Source organism: Colossoma macropomum, unplaced genomic scaffold (assembly GCF_904425465.1).
Source record: "Colossoma macropomum unplaced genomic scaffold, Colossoma_macropomum, whole genome shotgun sequence".
In the NCBI taxonomy this organism is placed as follows: domain Eukaryota; kingdom Metazoa; phylum Chordata; class Actinopteri; order Characiformes; family Serrasalmidae; genus Colossoma; species Colossoma macropomum.
Window position 1 is genome coordinate 34,599,256 of NW_023494793.1, and position 21,875 is coordinate 34,621,130.

Sequence of the window (21,875 nt, forward strand, 5' to 3'; positions counted from 1 at the left end):
AAAAATGTGAGGGCATGAAATATGTTTTAGTAAAATACCTAAATTTAGAGTGCATTATTAATTTCAAGTGATATTTACTTTGGTGAAAGGTCACATTGATAGAATAGGTCTGGCATAGGTTTTTAGTCATGCAATTACGTTAATGTTGGCATGATGGCCTAGCATAGCAACTACTATAGCATATAAACTAGCATAGCAGGTAGAAGCTAAAGTTATGTAGCAACTCTAAACTGTAATTTATGTGTTTTGACAAAAACTTCAGCTATGCATTACAAAAACATATTTGTGGGCGGAGCATGGATATGGCAATTGATACAGAGCGAATGTTACAAACTCACTGTCCTCCTTCAGCTAATTCCAAACAGTAGTCACACTGGCTCCAAAGCTCATCTTCAATCCCAGCTGAGAACTGCTGGCATTATGCCCTCAATCAAGGCACCTGAGCCCAGGCCGTTTGGGGAAAATGTATGTGTGTAGTTGGTAAATGTAAGTCACTTTGGACAAAAGCATTGTAGGCTTGTTTTGTAGGTTTATTCCTTATTTACCTACTCAGAGAAACCGGCCTAGTGAGTTACCAGGATTGTTGAAGCCATAATGCTTGAATGCCTTTCGAAACACTAAAATGTATGAATTATATTTAAATGATTTCAGTCTCATTTGTCAGGATACAACTATTGTGTGTCCCAACATAAAGTAAGAGAATGTGCTCATAGAATTAGCCTCTTAATTGTAGCCCCTTTTACAAGATTTTGCTCTCATTTGAAAAGTAATTAGATAATAATAATAATCATTAAATACTTAGATAATAATCAAACTTACGTAATAATCAAACAATCAAACAGTTTCAGCTAAATAATAAGAAGTAAATGTGGCCTAGTTCTGTCTTCATAGCATGCGCTACAGCACTAGCCTTACATTAAGCATCTTTAACAGTAAATGAAGGGAGAACTGATTTCTAAAGGCAGTGACCTTAGACCTGTCATAATTGGTTGTAAACTGTATAATTATTTCTGAATACAGGAAGTGGCAATTACAGGAGCCGAGGGGCCGGTTATGTGAGGTTGTGAAACATTCATAAGTCATAAATAATGCAGTTTTAAGTACGTTTGAGTCAGCAGAGATTCAACCCTGAAAAAACAGGCCCTTTGATTTTATATGATGTGTTAAATATTCATCTTCCTGTTGGTCATCTTCTTCCTCTTTCTACTTCAACTGTTCCAAGCATAATAGTCTTTTTCAGTGAATTGATTGCTCTCATAATACAGTTGTGTGCAAAATTTGGGCTCCCCAGACAACTTAAGTTGATTTTCTAAGTGAAAATAAGTAAAAAAAAAAATAACTTAAGTTTTAATGCACATTTACTGTTTATTTGCTGAATTTAACATATTAAAGAGGAGACAATGGGAGATGGCACACATTTCGAAATGCTCAGTTTTTGGATGAAATGTAGAGAGATTGTCACTCTCTCTACATTCTGGGGTTACAAATTTACAGTTAACAATATGAGGCTGAAGTTGGCTTCCTTGTTTGAATTTTCCTGTTCCACCTTAAATGGTGCAGCAGTTACAGAGGAACAGGAACATTTGAATAAGGGTGTCTACACACCAGAGGCTGACGCAGCATCAGAAACACAGGCCTCTAATGTATTTCAGTTAGGAAGCTGCGTCAGCTCTGTCGGACTAGAAACGTGCCTGTATGCAGTGAAAAGACGTATCATCGAGCGTCGAAAAACCATTTCAACTTTTGCTGCAACGCGTTCTGACGTGGAGGCGCGTCAACCAATAGAAACGTGCGGGCAGAAGATGGATGAAAATCCAAGATGGAGGACAGTAGCGATGCTATGCACTCTTTAACTGTTCTATATGACTTCTATGCCTTCGTGGCTTTTGTCTGCTTGGCTCTGTACATGGCCATCCCAAAACTTTCTTTCAAAGGCCCATATTGCTTTGTTTCTGGTCCAAATGTTTTGTTTCCCACTGGATTTCAAACTGTACAAACTCCGCCCCGCTCCAGTCGCGTACACGCCTTCTAAAAAGGACAAGATCTGCATGCGTCTGCGTCTTGGCATTGTCCTCAGGTATCAGAATGTAACTGCTGCACCATTTAAGGTGGAACTGGAAAATTTGAACAAGAAGCTGGAGAGTAAAAAAAGCTGTTTGTGGAAATATTTTTCACAGATTTCAAATAAAACAGCTGTGCAGGACCTTTAAATGCTATTTTTGCCTGTTTTGAGGACCCTCAGTTGAACTATGCAATGTTGTTTATGGAATATATTTCTATTGAAATGTGTAGGATTTACAAAACACGGAAGCTAACTGGAGTTTTGTCTTCGTATATGAGCAAGCTTGCAGCATTTATAAACGTGTTTATTATGTGTTTAATTGCTTGTATTTTAATTGTGGCAGATGTACACAATTTATTGATATGAAGAAAGCTGCAGTTGTGAGGATTGTTTTATCTCGAGACAGCCGTATTTGTGAATAAATGTGAATTATTTTCACAGCGGGGGGCTCTCACTCCACACCTTTCACCCCTCGTTGCTCACTAGCAGCTCAACATAGAGTCATGACATTTTACACACAGAAAGACAACAGTGTTCTAGTTAATCTGATATAGAGTTATGAGTAATAAAGTGGCTACACAGCTATTCTACAAATGCTTTACAAAGTCAAACCATAATAGATCAATAGAAGCAAAATCAATAGATGCTTCTAATCAAAACCACAGAAGGACAGAAAGAGGAAGACGCAGAAAGAGAAAGAGATGAACAGAGGAAACGGAGGAGAAAGCAGAAGTGTATGGAGCTCACCGGAGAAAAAAGTTCAGCATCAGCAAACGCACAGACAAGCTGTCTGATCACCTCAGCACACAGGACTATCACCGTGTGTGTGTGTGTGTGTGTGTGTGTGTGTGTGTGTGTGTTGGCTGAACCTGTCAGCTTTCAGGGAATGTTGTGCACACACAGTTGTCATGAGTCCCTCACAATAAAAAATGTTACAGACAGAGATGCCCTATCCCTGCTCTGCCCACACACGCTTGTCCAGCCTTACAACAGTTGCTACAAAAGAATGCACTTATGGGCAAAGCATGGACAGGTCAGCTACCCTGTTATATGAGTTTAAAACACATTTCGGACATTTAACTGATTTGGACTTTAAATTAACATCCTTTTGCTTTGAATGACTCTATACTTTAATTATGTTTATTTTATTAAAACAAATGATTGAACATTCAATTTTTTCCCTACCAAAACAATTATAACGCTACCAAAACCAAATGTTTCAATAGTGACTGTTTCGGTAGTGACAATCTTAGCTAATCATGATCATAACACAAAAGCCCCAGCCAGTCCATGACTAGCAAACACAGCTTCGAACAGCTGTACACACATAAAATCACAATGTTTTTCATTAAAACACAAAAACATTTAATTATTGAAGAAAATATGTGTTTTGGTAGTGACAATTCTGAACGTTCCCCACTTATTTTCAGAATTTGGGACACATTCACATCAAAACAATGGGATTTAACTGCTCACCATGTGGCCATGAGGGACAGGGATGCAGTCTCACTTTCTGCTCTAAAATGCAGGGACATGGCTAAAATAAGACTCCGCCCATGGACTAAAACTCTTTGTGTTTCAGTAGTGACACGAAAACATGGGACAACTTTTTTTAAATAAATACGTTTTTTTATTTAAGAATTGAACTTATGATAAATCTAAATTGCTACTTTACTTTAAAACAAACCAAAAGGATTTTAAAAAACGGAAAAAATAAAAAGTTAATATTTATGGTTTAAGGTTTGGGACAGCCACCTCCCAGTAGAAAGTTCTCTATAATTGATTAATTAATACATATTTAGCTTATTTCTATCTAAATTAATGCATTGTGTTTGAATAGATCAAAACATAATCCTTTTAATATCTGAGGTCTGAATACTTCACACCTTTGTCAAAATAGAGTTTAAATTTTAGAGTTTTTTTTACGGTGGAACCGCAGTTTGAACTAATTCAATAGGATCATCTGTATACTTTAGTATGTTCAAATGTAGATAACGTTTTACTTTGACTCAAGTATATTTTTATGGAGCCCTGCTGGTGACATCCGGTATAAATAAAATTAATGTGTGGCCACACCGTATTAACATGTGGGAACAAAATAAGCTGGGGTCAAGGCTTAATTATGTCCCTAATGATGTCTCGACTTAAATATCTCATTCCCATGCCTTACAAAGTCGCCATGCATTATTTTTGTTTATACGGGATGTCACCAACAGGGCTCCATATAATTTTGGTTCTATACTTTTTATAATTTATAATTGAGTAAGACTTTTTCCACCACTGGCTGTACTGGCATATCATACCTGCAATGCTGCGTCTCTTTGAGCCCACACTGCTGTCACTCACTGCAGACTCCTTACTCCCTTTAGAATACGGGCCGTCATCTGGAACAATAAAAGAGAAATCCTCAGTGCTGCAACCTTGATCAGATTCGTGACATTCATCAAACATCAAAAGCATCTTTTCCCAAAGCGCACACACACACACACACACACACACCCACACACACACACACACACACACACAAGGAGCTACATGAGAAACATGGAGATTTCCTGACTGAATGTAAAAGAACAAAGAGGAGCTTTCCACTCAACTTTTTTCCATAGCACACAAATGAGAGTTTGGACTTCTGCTTAAGTAATATTTACTTACATATTGACTTAATAGTCTCACATGGACTATTTACACCCCTCTCATTTGGAAACAGGCTATGGATTAACTGGGGCAAGTCAGCCTCTTCCCACAGGCAGTCGTACTCCTGAACAGTCTCTTTCTTGTTCTATACTTACTTGTTCCAGTCACTTTACCTGTGGCTGTATTTCATTCGCTTCCTATGCACTTGACACTAAAACAGTCATTGCTGCTGAGGACAAACAGGACCATTTTTCCTCTGCCCCTTTGTTTTACTGTAGGTTGATTATTTTGAACTTCTGTGGAACAGTAGAAGAACAATAGAACCAGCAACAAAATTATGAGTTGGCTCAGATTGGCCTGATTTACGTCTAGCTCAGACTGTAGATCCATATAGCTGATCTGCGATTCTGTTCTAAATACATTGTGATTTATTATATGTAGTGAAATGACCTCTTGATTTGTTATTCAAAGTGGGGTATTTTTTAAGCCCATGAGGGCCTGCTAACCCCACCCCACCCCCCCACCCCTGGCCCCGTCGAGACCTGCTCAAAGCTACTGTAAAACGTTCCGTATGCGCACATGAATATGAACTTTTTCATTTTGTTTACACTGAGACTCAGATACAGGCTAAGTATGAGTGTAACATGGCAATGTTTGAAGAAGAAACATTTTCATTTGCTTCATGAGAAGCCTGTATTTATCACCACTGAATAATGCTAATTTCTGTTAGCACCCATATATGAAGCTATACCACCTGTACACAGGTGCTAGAGGTGCTATAGTGCCTGTGTATAGATGCTGTAGCATCATAAAATTAGAATTTAGATCAGAAATTAGCATTATTCATCAGAAATTAGCATTATTCATCAGAAATTAGCCTTATCCACCACTGAATAATGCTAATTTTTATTAGCACCCATACATGATGCTATATCACCTGTGCACAGACATTTGGAGCACATAATATGGATATTTCAAGCTTATGGCTACTTCAAACTGGCATTCAGGTAACTTATTTTTTATGTTTTTGTGTATTGCTGTTTTATACTCCTTGACTCCTTCGGTAAATACCTGTCATGTTCTGTTCATGTTGTTGATAAAAAAAAGTCCAGTGCTGCTGTGAAACATGGTGTGATTGTTCTGTTAGCTTGCTACAGCCTCTAGCTAATGGTACGCATCAACATTTAAGCACAGCTAGCTAGACAGCTCATTTCTTTGATTCACTGCTGTAGCTGGAAAGAAACTCTTAAATGTAATGCTACAGTGTGTTTTAGCCCTCATATCCAATATTATGACCAGCTGTCATTGCTGTATAGTCTCTACTGTCCAGCACTAAATGGCTGTGATGCTTGTTGTACACTGTTTTGCGCAGTATATGTCTATGTATTGTATTTATTTCTGCTAATTTACTTCTATTTGATGTTAAATGTAGCTGAGTCATTCTATGGAAACGTCCATTTTTGTGTTCTAGCGTTTACAGATATATTACGCTTGAAAAACAAGCAATATTGTTTTTTTAGTCAATTATATAGAATTCCAAGCACCACAGAAGTGCTTGTCCTCACAGTCATGTGTGAAGGGTGAGGCCATATTTTAAAAAACATGTTTTTCTGACATTTTAACTGCAATAATCTATACATGCCTGTGAAATGTATGATTTACATGGCATAAAGGAAACAAATGCCAAATAAATATTATAAAACATGTAATGAAAGCTGTGGTCCCCAGGAGTCGTGTTACTGGTGTTAACGTGTAACAAAAAATCTCTTATTTTGAAAAAAAGCACACCGATGACATCACTTGACTTCCTTTTACCTATTTTCTGAAGATCTATGAAGAAAAGCACATGGTAAGTCCACTGTGTCTTTTCAGTTATCAGAAATTTTCTCATGATTTCATATGAAGCTTTTAGTTAGTCACTGGTATGACCTATTTTATTCTTAGGTAAGTGTGAAAAAAAAGAATACAAATTGATTAAATTACACATCTCTGGTGTTACCTTTCTTATGTGTAACAACAGTGAGGACCAGTAACACCAGTGACTCCTATGGAGAGATAGAAAAGTGGACGTTTCTGTAAAATGACCCAGCTATATTTTATTCCTCACTGAACACATGCATGTGAAATGAAAATGAAGCTGACTTTGACTTTGAATTTGGAACATAATCAGGTAAAATTGGAAGGAGAATTTATATAAATATGTGTTTTTCCAATATTTGCTGGTTTAATACCATTATAGTTGGTCCGAAGTCCCAAACCAGCCAAAGGAAGACAGTCTGTTTGCTTATCTGAGGACAAAAAAATGAAAACAAATTAAATTTAAGAAACATTATCAATAACTGATCAGAATCAATCAGCCACTGATAATACTATCTTATCCAGACATAAATATATATATATATATATAATTCTAAAAGTGAGATCCATATACTAATCTTCAAGCAGTACAGATACACACACACAGTCTAGTAACTGACGCTTTATAAAAAAGTAAACTTCAGAAATCATTGTGGGCCAACACAACTCATTTTATAAGGCAATTAAAAGTCTGAAACTAATTTAGAGCATGGCACTCCAGCAGCCCTGCTTACGATGACACCATTCCTGATGTAGGTTAAATGCCGGATGTTCTAACAATGCTGGTGGAAGCTCAGAGCCTATTTTCAGCGCTGCTCTCTTATTTATAGTGCCCACACAAGACCTGACTGTCATTCTACTCTCAAATCTCTACACTGAACACACTTTTCCATTTACACTGACAAATGCCTCTGGATTAGACCAGGCAAGAGGTACAAACTTCAGAGCTGTGCGTATGATCAAGCAATGGTAAAGCACCAGTCATGAATTGGCTTAGTCTCTTTAATCCTCCAGGTTTCAAAATTAAAATAATGCTCAACAACCAAACCCACTTTAGCATAGCAATATAAACCTTCACCACATTTTCCATAAAAAAGCACTGCCTTATGGACAACTGTCTACTGGGGTTTCCAACAAAAATATCAAAGCTCGGATAAAGCTTTGTAAACAAAGATGGACCCCCAACTCAGTGGCCACTAGACATTCCTTCTTTGCAATGCATAAAGCTTTGTAAACAAAGATAGACCCCCCACCTCAGTGACCACTAGACATTCCTTCTTTGCTTCTCTCCATTCAACTACAAATGGAGAGATATATGAATAAGTGAGCAGAGATAAATAGCTCAAAATGACAGACAGATCATTTTAGTTGATAGGCTTCAAGGTATATGGACACACTATATGTCCAAAAGTATAAAGACACCCCTTCTAATTAGTGAATTCAGCGATTGTATAGTGCATCCATTGCTGATGCAGGTGTTCAATGGCACACAGCTTGTATGATCGCCATAGAAAAGCACTGACCAATTAAATGAGATGCTCTGGAGCAGCTTCGTTCAGAGGGGTACAAAGCCCCCCAGCATTGTCTAAAAACTTTTCTACATACAGAGTAGATAGATAGATAGATAGATAGATAGATAGATAGATAGATAGATAGATAGATAGAAGGTCTAGTAAATAACAAAATAACAAATAAATTATACTCATTGGCAATTTTATTAGGTTTATATATAATATAGATGCACTTGGTATATTTACAGTTACTGATTGTTGCCTATGTGTTAATGCACAGTATTTATTTTTAAATAGATAAATATAATACCATATATATATATGGTTATGTGTGTATATATATATATATATATATATATATATATATATATATAATCTAAAAATAAATATGATCAACCGTGTTGTAGTACACTTCCACAACCCACTAAAACCTATACTAAAAACAATAAATAAAAATAAATTAGACAAAGTAAATTAGATGGGTTTGGGCTTTAGGAAGGGGCAAAAGTGCACCGCAGTGAAGGAAAGGATTTATAACAGAGCATCATTGTGAAACGGACACAATAATCATTTCCTCTTGATTGTCTTGTTTCACAATCGTTGGAAGCCAAAATCATAATTAAAAGTGAAATTCGATTAACCGCTCAGCCCTGCCTGCAGATACATAACCTAACAGACTGATTTATAGTGCAGCACAAAAGCTGCACTGTTTTAAAATATGGTGCCACAAGGCTCTTTGAGTGGTGCCATAGAAGAACCCCTTAAAGTTCCCTAAAGAACCATGTGTGATAAAGAGATTTGTGCATGTGAAGAAGCTTTAAAATGTTCTAAGAAACTTCACATAACATAAAGGTTCTTCACCAATTTAAAAATTAGTTCTAGAGCCTTTACATTATGTGGAGATTCTCTAAACTTAAAAAAGGTTCTTTACTCTCACATTTCTCATTTGCAAAAGCAGTTCTCCAAATAACCATTCATTACAAGGTTCTTTAGAGAACCAAAAACGGTTCTTCTATAACATTGTGCAAGGAACCATTTTGGTACCTTAATCCACACAGTCCACACAAAGCTGCACATCCTTTCAGACCCATAGCACTGAGTCGTCTTCTCACAGTAGAAGGATGGACAGAAGCCTGTGGAATTTTTTTCAGATCTGAAGCAGCTTGATTTTCTCCTCTCTCTCAGAGATGAAAGCTTTAAGCGCTGTTTATGTAATAGGGGGAGTTTTGGTGGTCTACCAGGTCTTGCATGGCTGTTAAGAGTCTCATTTTCTCTGTATCATTTAATCATTTTTGAATTAGTTTAGGAAAATCCTGCTATTCTTTATGCAAGTGGATTATTTTATGCCATTTCATGTAGTTCATGTGGGTTTGTTTTTTACCACGATGGTAACATGCTTGTTTCATGGTGCCTGGTCAGTCTTTTCTGCCCTCGCTCATTTGATTATGTTTAAATTTCTTTGTTTTGTTTCATTTTACATAAAATATCTACCTTGTCCTGACATCCTGCATCAAGCCTCCATGTGTGACAGTCATGCCAGTAAAGCTCCCATGAGTTGAGTAGACAGAATGAAAGAGACTCTGACAGAAAGATAGGACACTCACAAAAATGACACTCGTTCTTGGCTTAGATGTATGGTTGTATGAAAACCTTTAATTGGTGTAGAAACTTTGCATTGCGTGGAGGTTCTCTAAACACTTAAAAGGTTCCTTATATGCACACATTGCATTTGTGAAGATGATTCTTTATAGACTCATGCAGTTAAAGTTTCTTAGGGAACCAAAAGTGGTTCTTCTGTGGCATCACTCCAAAGAACTCACCTCCTGAAAGTGTACAGAGATGGATGGAGGAATAGATAGTGATAATCAAACAGGGTTGTGGGTGATGGAGTTACTCACCGCTGTTGTTGCGTCCTTCTCTCCGTAAACCACACAGCATGGCTGCAACGTCACAAATCCATGCCTTTACGCATCACAGAATTAGAACCGTCTATCTTCTACCATCACCTGTATCAGTCCATCTTTACTACAACATTATAGATTTCTCCATTTTTACTGTTTACTGTTCAAACCACAGCACTTCTGCTACAGTGGTCCCTCTCCAAAAAGCAGCACAGATCGGTTGTAGGAATCCTCTTTTAGAGCAAAGGATCTTGTGGAAGATAAGAATAGGCGCTAACGAATGTAGCCCGAATGGACGGTTTGTCTTCAGTCAGAGAAGCCATAGCCTTCACGGTGCCATTCTATTCGGCTTATGAGTCCTGGTAGGAGGGAAGGTGCACTGTATGAAAGAATGTATCTTCAGTGGATGGGTGAGTTAGTGAGTGAGTGAGAGAGTGTGTCTCCCCAAAGGTGTTATCACTCAAGCTTGTCCTCTCTTAACACCTCCATATGATGTAATTCTAAATGACTATACACAGGCAGTGTCCAAAGATATAATGGCTATTCAAATTGCAGTGTCCGAACTCTAGCGTCCAAAGATATATTGGCCATCCAAACCAAAATATCCAAACTTTAGTGTTCAAAGATGTAATGACTATCCATATTGCAATTTGCAAACTGTGGTGTCCAAAGATATATCGGCGAATACAATAATCAAGCTCTGATGTCTAAAGAATTATTGTTGATCCATAATTCTAAACTGAAATGTCTAATGACTATTAATTCCCCATAAGACAATATCCAAAGTCTAGTGCCCAAAGATATAATGGCTATGCATACCACAATATCCAAGCTCTAGCATCCAAATAGTCTTTGGTGATCCATAAACCTACTCTCTAGTGTCCACTGGCTATTAATGTCAAAATATCCAAACTCTAATGTCCAAAGGTATATTGGCTATTGTGATAACCAAACTTACTGGTGATGCATAATGGATCTAAACTAGACCCATAAATCTATTCATGTCTAAAAAGTGTGGTGATCAAAGAATTAATGCCATGTAGTTACTGGTGATCCATAAATCTAAACTCAAGTGTCCACCGGCTATTAATGTCCAAAAGCCCAAAACCTAATATCCAAAGAGATATTGGCTGGTATCCATACCACAATATCCAAACTCTACTGTCCACTGGCTGCTGATTCTCCAGTCTTGCATCTAAAATCTACTGGTCGCCCACTTTGCACTCTCCAAACTGTAGCACCCAAACACGTCTCAAGCTCCAGAGCCCTAAGGTTCAGTCAGATATTGGCCATCCATTCTGTGGTCCATCAGACTCCAGTATCCAGAGTGGTGAAGTAGCTCCAGTCAGTGAAGTCCAGGCCTTTAATCCACTCTGGCCACCCCGTGTGTAAAGCAGTAAAGCGGGACAGGAGAGAGAGGGTCCAGCTGTGTGTGTGTGAGTGTGCTGCAGCATGAGGTAGGAATAAGAACGCAGTTACACACACACTGCACAGGGCACGAGAGACTCTATCCCTCTCTTCCTCTCCTCCCTCCGCTCCTCCCTCTCTTCACACTCGCTTCTTTCCCTTCCTACTCTGCCCTATTAATCACATGCCTACACTCTGCTGTGAGTGGCTTCTTGCCAGCGGCTCGCTGAAGTCACACACTTTACTGTGCTATACCACACACACACACACACACACACACCCAAACCCCCCCGGCATAAAAAACAGTCACACACAAACACACACACTCTCTCCGGGCCACTCACGTGCTCCATCTCCCTCCATTTAACAGGCTGTTAGCTCCTCTACTGCCCATGCAAAGACTTTTCCACCACACTGCTCACCGCTAATGTCTTCTAACTGGACAGTATAATGAGTGGACGCACAGGGATCTGTGGCACAGGCTAATAGACAAATGCTTTTGGGTTAAGCTTGCAGAGGCAATCGCCATGCAGTTATTTTCATTATTTGGTAGAGTGGAAAGATCCAATTCTAATGATGTTCCATCTCAGAAAATCTAACCGTTCTATCTTTCAGTGTACTGGAATAACATTACACAGTCTATGCAGTTTGGTGGCAGAAGAACATATTGTGATACTGTGCTGAAAAGTAGTGATGACTGAATCCTGAATTAACTGTCCAGAATGTATTCAGGAGTGTATTCCATTACAATACATAAAAAGTAACATCAGAATACGTTTAGAATAAATTTAGAATATATCTTGGGAAGGAAAATCTATTGGAATTTTTTTCTTTACATTGTTTCTCACTATTACTGGTTACCAGTGTTCTTCATGTTATTATTCTTTAAAAGTCTGCATGAAAAATTTGCTTGTAATTTAAATGAACTTCTGAAAATTCTCCTTTTTTTGTTTTTCATTACCTGCTTTATTCCACTGCTGGTCCCACAGTCTCCAGAGTCCAGTACAATACTGATGATAAGCTTATCACTTCCAAGCATGTCCACTACTGAGGAGATTATTAGTTTGATCATCCCTCTAAAGAGCTCAGTAACACTGCGATTAATAACTGGCTCATCATATTGATTTATCAGTCTACTCAGGGTTTAGCAGAGCTCAGTAACACTGAGATTAATAACTGATCATAGCATTGATTTATCAGTCTATTCAGGCTTTAGCAGAGCTCAGTAACACTGAGATTAATAACTGATCATAGCATTGATTTATCAGTCTACTCAGGCTTTAGCAGGAAGCCATTAATTGAGTTCCTTTTTAGAATTCGTCTGAGCATGTTTGCTACATGCCATGCACTGACTTTAAAACAGCTAATAAACAAGCATTGATGGTGGTTTTTTTTGTGGTATCTTTTTTATTTGGCTGGTATTCTAAAAGCATTCTCCTAAACATAAAAAAGTAACTGTATTCTGAATGCTGCTTTTTCAAAACATAACTTGGACTGAATACATATACTTGATTTCTGTATTCTGAATCTGCATTCCCGATACTTGTATTCCATTACATCCCAACTGTGATATTACATACTATACGATACATATTACGCATACTATTTTTACTTTCATTTTTGGCCTTGGGTTTGGTGTCCTTGGGATCAAAGGAATAACTATTATGTCCCCAAGCATGATGAGCTAATTATTGCTGCAAAACGTTCTATTTTTGTTCCATCCGGTCAGTGTACATTGTTTCAAAAGAGTACTTTTTAGCAGAACAGAGATGACTGTGGTGCAGCTCATTGCCTGTTGTTCTCTGTGTAACTGTTGTTCCTCCTGCTTTGAGGTCATCCTGCAAATCTTTTGAAGTGACAGCTGGCTTCTCTCTTATCTTCCTTATCATTAGCCTGAGGGAAAACTTGCATGATGCACCTGTCTGAGGACAATTCATATGGTTCCATGAACTTTCCAATTGCATATTAATGAACAAACTGTACTGACAGGGTTGTTCAACATTTTTGCTACAGCTCTGTAACATTTTCCATTGAAATGTTGTCCCTGAGAACCTTACACACTAAAAGATGGTTCTTCGAGGGGTTCTTTTGTAAATAAAATGGTTCTGTATAGAACCATGAACAATCACAGAACCTTTTGCCAGATTAAAGGGCTCTTTGCATCGTGAAAGGGATCTTCAGATTGAAGTACAATGTACAGTAGATGGTTCTATATAGAACCTTTTTAAAAAGGGTTCTGTATAGCACCAAAAGGGTTCTTCTACTGTAACAAGCTTGACATTGTAACAATAGAAGGACCCTTTTTGGTGCTATATAGAGCCTACATAGAACCATCTACAGCACATTCTACAACAATCTGAAGAACTCTTTTGCAATGCAAAGTAACCATTAATTATGCAAAGAGTTCTGTGAGTGTTCTTGGTTCTATATAGAACCATCTTCTTTACTAAAGAACCCTGGTTGTACCATCTTTTTTAAGAGTATAGGAAGCGCCTTCACCATGATGGCTACCTATTGCATGAAATCTTCCCAACCAATACCAACGTGTGTTAATTAATAATAATAATAATAATAATGACCCCAGGTGGAAATGTAAGCTTTGAAGCACTAACATATCACTGCTGTCGGAAGAAAACCTTGTATCTCAATTTTTGTCGTTTTTCAGTTTGTGACATAATTTGAAAATCCCTTTTGCCCTTTACATTGTGTGTAAATTTCATGATGAATGGACCAAAAGAAACAGCCCAAAAAGACCTGGAAAAATGCCTGGCTCCATTGACTTTCATTAAAAGTAAAGTAGGTTTTTTCCTTCTCCTGTAAAGTTACCATTTTGGAGATACAAGGTTTTCTTCCGACAACAGCAATTTAGACCTTGACTTATTTTTATGTAGCCATTACAGATATTTTAGTATAGTGTCTGAATATTTTTTTCTTAACACTTACTACCAAGATATTTCATCTATTTTGGCCATATCGTATATATCGCTATTTCACTCCTGCCACTAGTCTCAACTTTGTGGTTTATGATTTACATAGCACTGCATTTAGTTTCAGATTAGCTGCTTAGTACCATAGAATACAGTAAAGGAGAAATGAACAGGAGGAAATGAACACTAGCAGCCGAGGATATAGAATCACAGCAGCACTACAGCACTACTCTGCCTCAGGATGGTCTATCAGTGGCTATTCTCATGTTTCATTGTCTAGAAAGATCTTTCACCCACTGAAGGCAAATGGCTTCTTTCTCGACAGCAGCTATGTGTGAGTGTGAGTGTGGTGTAGGCTGTCCAGTGCTCACACCTGTCTCTCCATTTGTCCATTTGTCACTTGCGCATACCACCCCTCACCCATCCCCTTATATAAACCTAAAACACGTGCACACAGTCGTCTCTGATACGTTCACAGCGTTCTGGCTGTCCTGTCCCTGACATGGACAACAGGGCCAAAGAGATCAAAGAGACAGGCCCTTGTTCTCTCTCCTTTGCTTTTATCTGACAGCGCTGCTGATATGGACAGGCCTGCAGCTTCCATTCTACTCCTACCTGCCTCAACCGCTCACTAATGCAACGCAACAGGCAGTGGAATTTTTACTGTTTACAAAGTAAGAGAATAATAGGTCATTCAAACTTTTCTGCCTAATTAAATGGTTAATTTGTAAACAAAGTCATTCAGTGTAATTTGATATGAAATGCGCCATTCTAAAAAACGTATAAGTCAGAATTGTTCACAATGGTGGTGATAGGAACCAGACGTCTGAAGAGTTTAAAGCCTCTAAAAGCTCCCTCACAGACAGTTATTATAGTAATTGGTTATGAATATGGTTTATGGTCTGAGGCATTGTTTTATGATAGTTTTGACATAAGCTTTTGGTCTAAAATTGGTACATGCAGGGCATTGTAAGGCAAAATGTTAATAAGTAACTTTTTTTTTTAGATTTGCCACTGATTTACTATTATTGACACTGCATATATAAACTCAGAAGGCATGTTTAGGTTCACTGATTATGTTGGATGGTCAATAAAATGGCTATGTCTGCATTGTAGGCTTTGTGACCCCAAGTTTCTATCACTACCATTATAAAAAGTCACAACATATTTGACATAGAATCACAGAGAGATGTAAATCAGCCCATCTTTTTCAGCCAACTCAATTTTTTCTTACAACCTTTTGGTGGTGCTGTTGTTCCATGGTCCAGAGAAGTCCAACAATGTGGATTGTAAAAATAAAACCTTATTTTGATCTCTTTTGTCTTTGAAAGTCAGCGAAGGTTTAATCCTACTAGGCCATTTATACCTGCCCCCCCATACAACCTATGCATCGAAAGCAAAAAATAAAAGTTACACAAACATAGTCGATCAGCCAGTAGTGAAACTTACTGACTCAGATTTCTTTACACTGGTGGTGACAGGAACCAGGATGTGTGTCTACAACTCAACTATAACCATTTTATTTACTATCCAAAACCAAAAGTGAACCTACATGTGTCTTCTGAGTTTATATATGTAATGTAGATGATGGTAAAATAATTATAATGCACAGAATTCAGGCTTTAAGACGTACATGTGTCCATTTTTATAGATAACAGTATGTCACACAGTGACAGAGCCACATATGTAAGTCTGTTTGAGGTAAAACATTGGTAGCAGCAATCTTAAAGCCTGATTCCTGACTGGCTCTCGAGTTGTTGTCTGTAAAGCAGTTTTTTAAAAGTCTCATGACGACTCACTTTATATCCATAAATCAATATGGAAGAAGCTAACAAACAGGTAAATGGGGACCATAATGATGAAAAACTCAGAAAGCTACATAATGTCAGCTGTACAAAGTGTTACACTAAAAGATTTGATATGCAAGCGCTTCTTCCACCTACACCTTTAAAGACAGGCATGCAGGCCAGAACACAAAGCACCTCATCTCTCTCTATATGAACAGTAGTGGTGACAAAAAAACAGACTAAAGACTAAACCTGAGAAATATGAGAAATAATGTGTGACATGTTCTTCTGTTAGAAAATACCTTCATCTACCTATCAACATCTGAGTTAATGGTTTACAGCCACAGGAATCTTTACTGGACTGTCTGGAATCATTTTGATGAATACTGCCCTCTTGTGGTTTGGAGCTTGAACTACAGAGCAGTTAGGATGATGCCTTGCTTTTTAAGGCTGATACACACTAATATGAACATGTACGTATTCCTCACAGACAGAGCATGCATACAAAGACTCTAACAGCAAATGCCTCTATTCTGCTGACAACTCACATACATATACACAATTAGGTTTTTACTCAACCCAGTTTCCAAAGACTTTGTGCAAAATGTAAATAAAAACAGAATGCAAATAATTTAAACCCTATATTTAATTGAAAATAGTAGAAAGGCAGCGTATAATATGTTGAAACTGAGAATTTTTTTTTTTAAATATATGCCCGTTTTGAATTTGATGCCAGCAACACATTTAAAAAAAGTTGGGACAGAGACAACAAAATGCTGGTCAATTTGTGTGATGCTAAAAAATAAAAAAACACCTGGTGGAATATCTCATAACAAATGAGGTTAGTTGGCAGCAGGTCAGTAACATGATTGGATATAAAAAGAGCATCTCAGAGAGGCTGAGTCTTTCAGAAGTAAAGATGGGGTTCACCACTCTGTGAAAGACAGAATGGACAAATAGTGCAACAATACAAGAATAACATTACTCAATGTAAAATAGCAAAGAACTTGGGGATTTCATCATCTGTGGTACATAATCTCACTAAAAGATTCAGAGAATACAGAGAAATCTCTGTATGCAAGAAACAAGGTCGAAAAACAATCTACAGGCTCTCAGGCGGCACTACATTAAAAAACAGACATGATTCTGTAGTGGAAATCACCACATGGGCTCAGAAAAACACAAAAACCATTGTCTGTGAACACAGTTCATCACTGCACCCATAAATGCAAGTTAAAACTTTATCATGCAATGAAGAAACCGTTCTTTAAAAAGAATTCAGAAACGCCACCGCCTACTCTGGGCCCAAGCTCATTTAAGGTGGTGGGTGAAAAAGTGTCCTGTGGTCTGACAAATTAAAATTTGAAATTCTCCCTGGAGCCACATATCATATACCATTTATGGTATTTACCATTTACCACCATATACCATATATCATTAGAATAACAGCAAATAATACTTTTGGTTGAGTTTTTCTGAGCAAAAATGTGCAAACAAGGTGAATTGCTTTTTACAAATAAATACCTATTTTTAATAACATGTCCCATTAATACAGCAGGTAAAAGTTTGGGCACCCCTGGTCTAATGACATATTTTGTTTATTTTCTATCGCAAAATTACTGTTTATTAGCTGAAATTAATACATTGGAAAAATAAGTCTTTTTTGAAGAAAATGCCAAATTCAAACCTATGCATGTTCAAACCTTTGCATATGACTATGTATATATAACTATAAAGTAGCTATAATGGGGAAAAACAAACACACCCACACTCACACTGTTACCTTTCACTCTTCCTCTGATGACTCCCATGCGGCAGCGCAGAGAGAAGAACACTCTCCTCTTCCCTTTCACTCCTCCGGCTGATCCCTTCTTCACGGAGCTGACTGAGGAAGAAATTTCATCTGGGAGGTGTTTGGGGTTGATGCTGCAGCTCACACGCCACATCTCACCTTTCCTTCCCTTTATTTCTCTCTCTCTCTCTTCTTTTTCTGCCTACTCTTTTAAAACACACAACCACGCATCTCCCTCCCTCACACGCACGCTCACTGTTTCTCCTCACCTCTTCTCCCTCTCTCTCCTTCTTGGCAGAGTTTTGCCTTCATTCCCAGTCGGAGTTTCTCTGGGCATCTTCATGTATGTGTGTATCTCACAGCCAGATCACACTGATTTTATTTTACTGGTCTTCATACAGAAACGTCATGGAAAACCTGATGAACGCTGCTGCCACAACCAAAACATACAAGCTGATTCTGTTTAGAGATGCTGGTGGGCAGTGTGTGTGTGTTTCTGGCCTGTAGAGTAGAAGGCAGATGGAGAAGAGCCTCTCTCTGTGGAGATCCAGTCTGGCAGAACCACAGGAGCTGTCCTTTTCAGAGACTACAACACATACTCAGCCTTATCTAATACAAACAACTGCACAAACAACAAAGAAACCTCATTAAATAGATAGATAGATGGATAGATAGTAGGGGTGGGAATCTTTAGGCACCTCACGATTCGATTCGATTACGATTCAGAGGGCTGTGATACGGTTATAAAACGATTATCGATGCATCTCGATGCATCTTTTTTTTTCTATACAAGATTTCTATTTTCTTACTGTCTGAGGACTTGGTACTTTTAAAGCTAAGTATTTGTAATGATCCATAATGCATTTACGTCCAATATCTTTTATTAATAAAACAAATGGAAGTGATGTGTCTCATCTGCGATAAAATGCGCAGTTACGGTGAAATAAGATCCAGTGGTGATGGATGACCACGCAGCACATTATAGCTGTCCTACTCGTTTTCTTCAGTGATTTTATAACTTCAGTTTTGGTCTCGTGGTGGGGGGGGGGGAGGTGTCGCTGTGTCAGTAAAACATCTTCGAGACGGGACGTGCGCAGCATAGCGCGAAAGCCCTGTTTCTCAACGACTGAGAATTGAAAGGAAAAGAGAAAGACAGACTAACTTTTGGAGATGAATGGACTTATTCACATTTATAAGCAGCGCAGTTGGTTTCCTGGCAAGTTAAATCTGCAACGAGAGACTGTCAAACACTAAAAAGTTGCGAAGATGAAGTTGCTTCTCTGTCTAATTTTCCCGTTCCATCTTAAATGGTGCCGCATTTAACTTCGGCGCCTCAGTCAGAATTTAAGGTGGAACGGGAAAGTTCAGCAAGAAGCTGGCGAGTGAGAAGCGACTTCAGCCTCGTAAAACAGCGGAAAGCTGAGAGACATTTTACAAGAAACTATTCAACTTTTGAGGAAAGGTTTTCTGGTGGAGATGGGAGGAAAGTGGCTGTAGCTGAAGCTTAAAGCAGAGCAAGTCTGCGTTTTCGTTTATATTGTTTAGCCTGTACTAGGACATTATCACATACTGAGACATACGGGACATTAAATGTTGTGGCTCCCAAGACGGTTTGATTTTTGTTCAAAGGACAAAATGTCTATTCTTAACATCTGTGTTGTGACTCCTGATCTAACCTGGCTTTAATGCAGAGGGAGCCGGTCGGATTTCTCACTCATCCAGTGGTGTTTTTGTTATGTGCCGCCACAGACTGTCCGGGCGCTGCACTTACCCACTTCCAAGTTCCGCCCTTTGCGTTCCGTCAACATTACGTTATAAATTAAATATTTAGAAAATCGGTTTTTGACGTTGAATGAATCGATTCAGAATCGTCCACGTCCGCATCGCGATACATCTATCGATTTTTCCCCCACCCCGATAGATAGATAGATAGATAGATAGATAGATAGATAGATAAATAGATAGATAGATAGATAGATGGACGGATGGATGGATGAATGGATGCATGGATAAGGTGCACCCATTGCTGACACAGGGATTCATTTGTGCACAAAACTTGTATAATTTCCATAGAAAAGCACTGACCAATAGAAAGCACTGACCAATAGGAGGGGCCGCATATGGCCTTAAAGTCACCATGTGCAATTCCAAGCGCCGGAGGGATATAAAGCCCCCCAGTATTGGGTTGCGGAGCAGTTGAACTGTGTTCTCTGGAGTGATGGAGCTCCATCCAGTACTGATCATCCAACATCAGTATCTGACCTCACTAATGCTCTTGTGTCTCAAGGCAACCAAATCCTCACAGCAAGGTTTCAACATCTAATGTAAAGCCTTCCCAGAAGAGTAAATACTGATACTGCAGCAAAAGGGGACAAACTCCCTATTAATACCCTTGATTTCAGATCACATCTTGGATGAACAGGTGTCTACAAATATTTGGACATATAATAAGGGAAACAGTTCAGGAATTCTGGAATAATTTATTTTTCTTTTATTCATAGTATTTCTATGAGTATTAATAGTAGTATTAAAATAGTAGTAATAGTACCCGGGCGGCATGTAGCGCAGTGGATAGCGCTGTCGCCTCACAGCAAAAAGGGCCTGGGTTTGATTCCCGGCGGGGCGGCCAGGGTCATTTCTGTGTGGAGTTTGCCTGTTCTCCCCGTGTCTGCGTGGGTTTCCTCCCACAGTCCAAAAACATGCAGTCAGGCCAATTGGACATGCTAAAATTGCCCCTAGGTGTGTGTGTGGGTGTGATTCTGTATGTCTGTCTGTCTGCCCTGCGATGGACTGGTGACCTGTCCAGGGTGTATCCTGCCTTCTGCCCAATGACAGCTGGGATAGGCTCCAGCAACCCACCGTGACCCAGAAGGATATGATGTATGTAATAGTACCCATGCAGTACTGAGAAGAAATAATAATATTAGATTCTGCATTATTTGGTGATTGTGTAGATTAGATTTAAAGTCACAGTGAGATTAGATTTAAAATCACTGTAGGCAACAGGCCCATTATTAGTACTACCACAACCTTTTAGCCCTTTAACAACTACAGCACATTTCCTGTACTCTTTACCACTGAATTCACAGCAGGGGTATGTGCTGGATAGGGGGCTGAGCTGTCATTTCCTGTTTGGGGCTTCAAATGAGAGTTTATGTGTTCATTTTGCGGAAGAGTTCAAATTTAGCAGGAGTGAAATGTGTTAAAAAGGAGCAGTACAAAATGTAAATCAGTGCTGGCTAAAGTGCACATATTGCACAACGTATTTGTGAAATGAGGAATTGAAAGATTCTTCCTCGTCCAGCACTTAATTATTATTTTGGCTCTGTGAATTTAGTTCCAGTTGCCGTCTCCTCACTGCCATTTACTGAGAGCCTCTCATAACTTCAGTCACCACAACAGCAGATCAGACTTTCTCTCCAAATGTCACATTACAGATCTAAATGATGAACTTGGACGCTAAGACTAGAGAATTATGATTCAATCCATCACAACTAACCAGGCACAGGGCTCATTATTAGACTTTTATATGCTGAAACAATCCACTGAGGGAACAGATGAAGGAGAGGGAATATTCTAAAATCTGAATGAGATTAATTCTCAGGGAGAAAATGAGGCTCCTGCTGAAAAAAAAACAGCATAGACCTGCATGCCTGGTCAGCAGTAAAACCAGCATTATGTTGTGTTTTGGATGCTGGTACGCTGGTCAACCTGCAGGCCCATGTTGGGTGAACAGCTAAACCAGCACCAGACCAGCACTACACCAGCCTAAACCAGTACAAAACAGTTTAGACTGTCAGGGAATGCATGCTGGTACGCGCTGGTTTCTCTAGCACAGTACATGTCAGGTTTTATCCAGGCCTAAGTGACACTTTAAGCGACAGGAAGGAACTGAACAGCTCTATTAATGCCACAAGATTCAGCCGAGACTCCATAGACCTTTTACATTATGTTTTAGATGAATAACTTCAAACGTTAATAAAATCTGTCTACA

At 38.6% G+C, this 21,875-nt stretch overlaps 1 protein-coding gene across 1 annotated transcript in view; it reads right to left on the reverse strand.

Annotated features, from left to right (window-relative positions):
* The window catches only part of grip2a (glutamate receptor interacting protein 2a), a 52,614-nt gene extending 41,990 nt beyond the window's left edge, over positions 1-10,624 (reverse strand). The window contains 3 exon segments of the mRNA XM_036579353.1: positions 4,366-4,446; positions 6,931-6,987; positions 9,966-10,624. Of these exon segments, the coding sequence (XP_036435246.1) occupies positions 4,366-4,446; positions 6,931-6,987; positions 9,966-10,005 (178 nt within the window). The 5' untranslated portion in view covers positions 10,006-10,624.
* Positions 10,625-21,875: the final 11,251 nt, after the last annotated feature.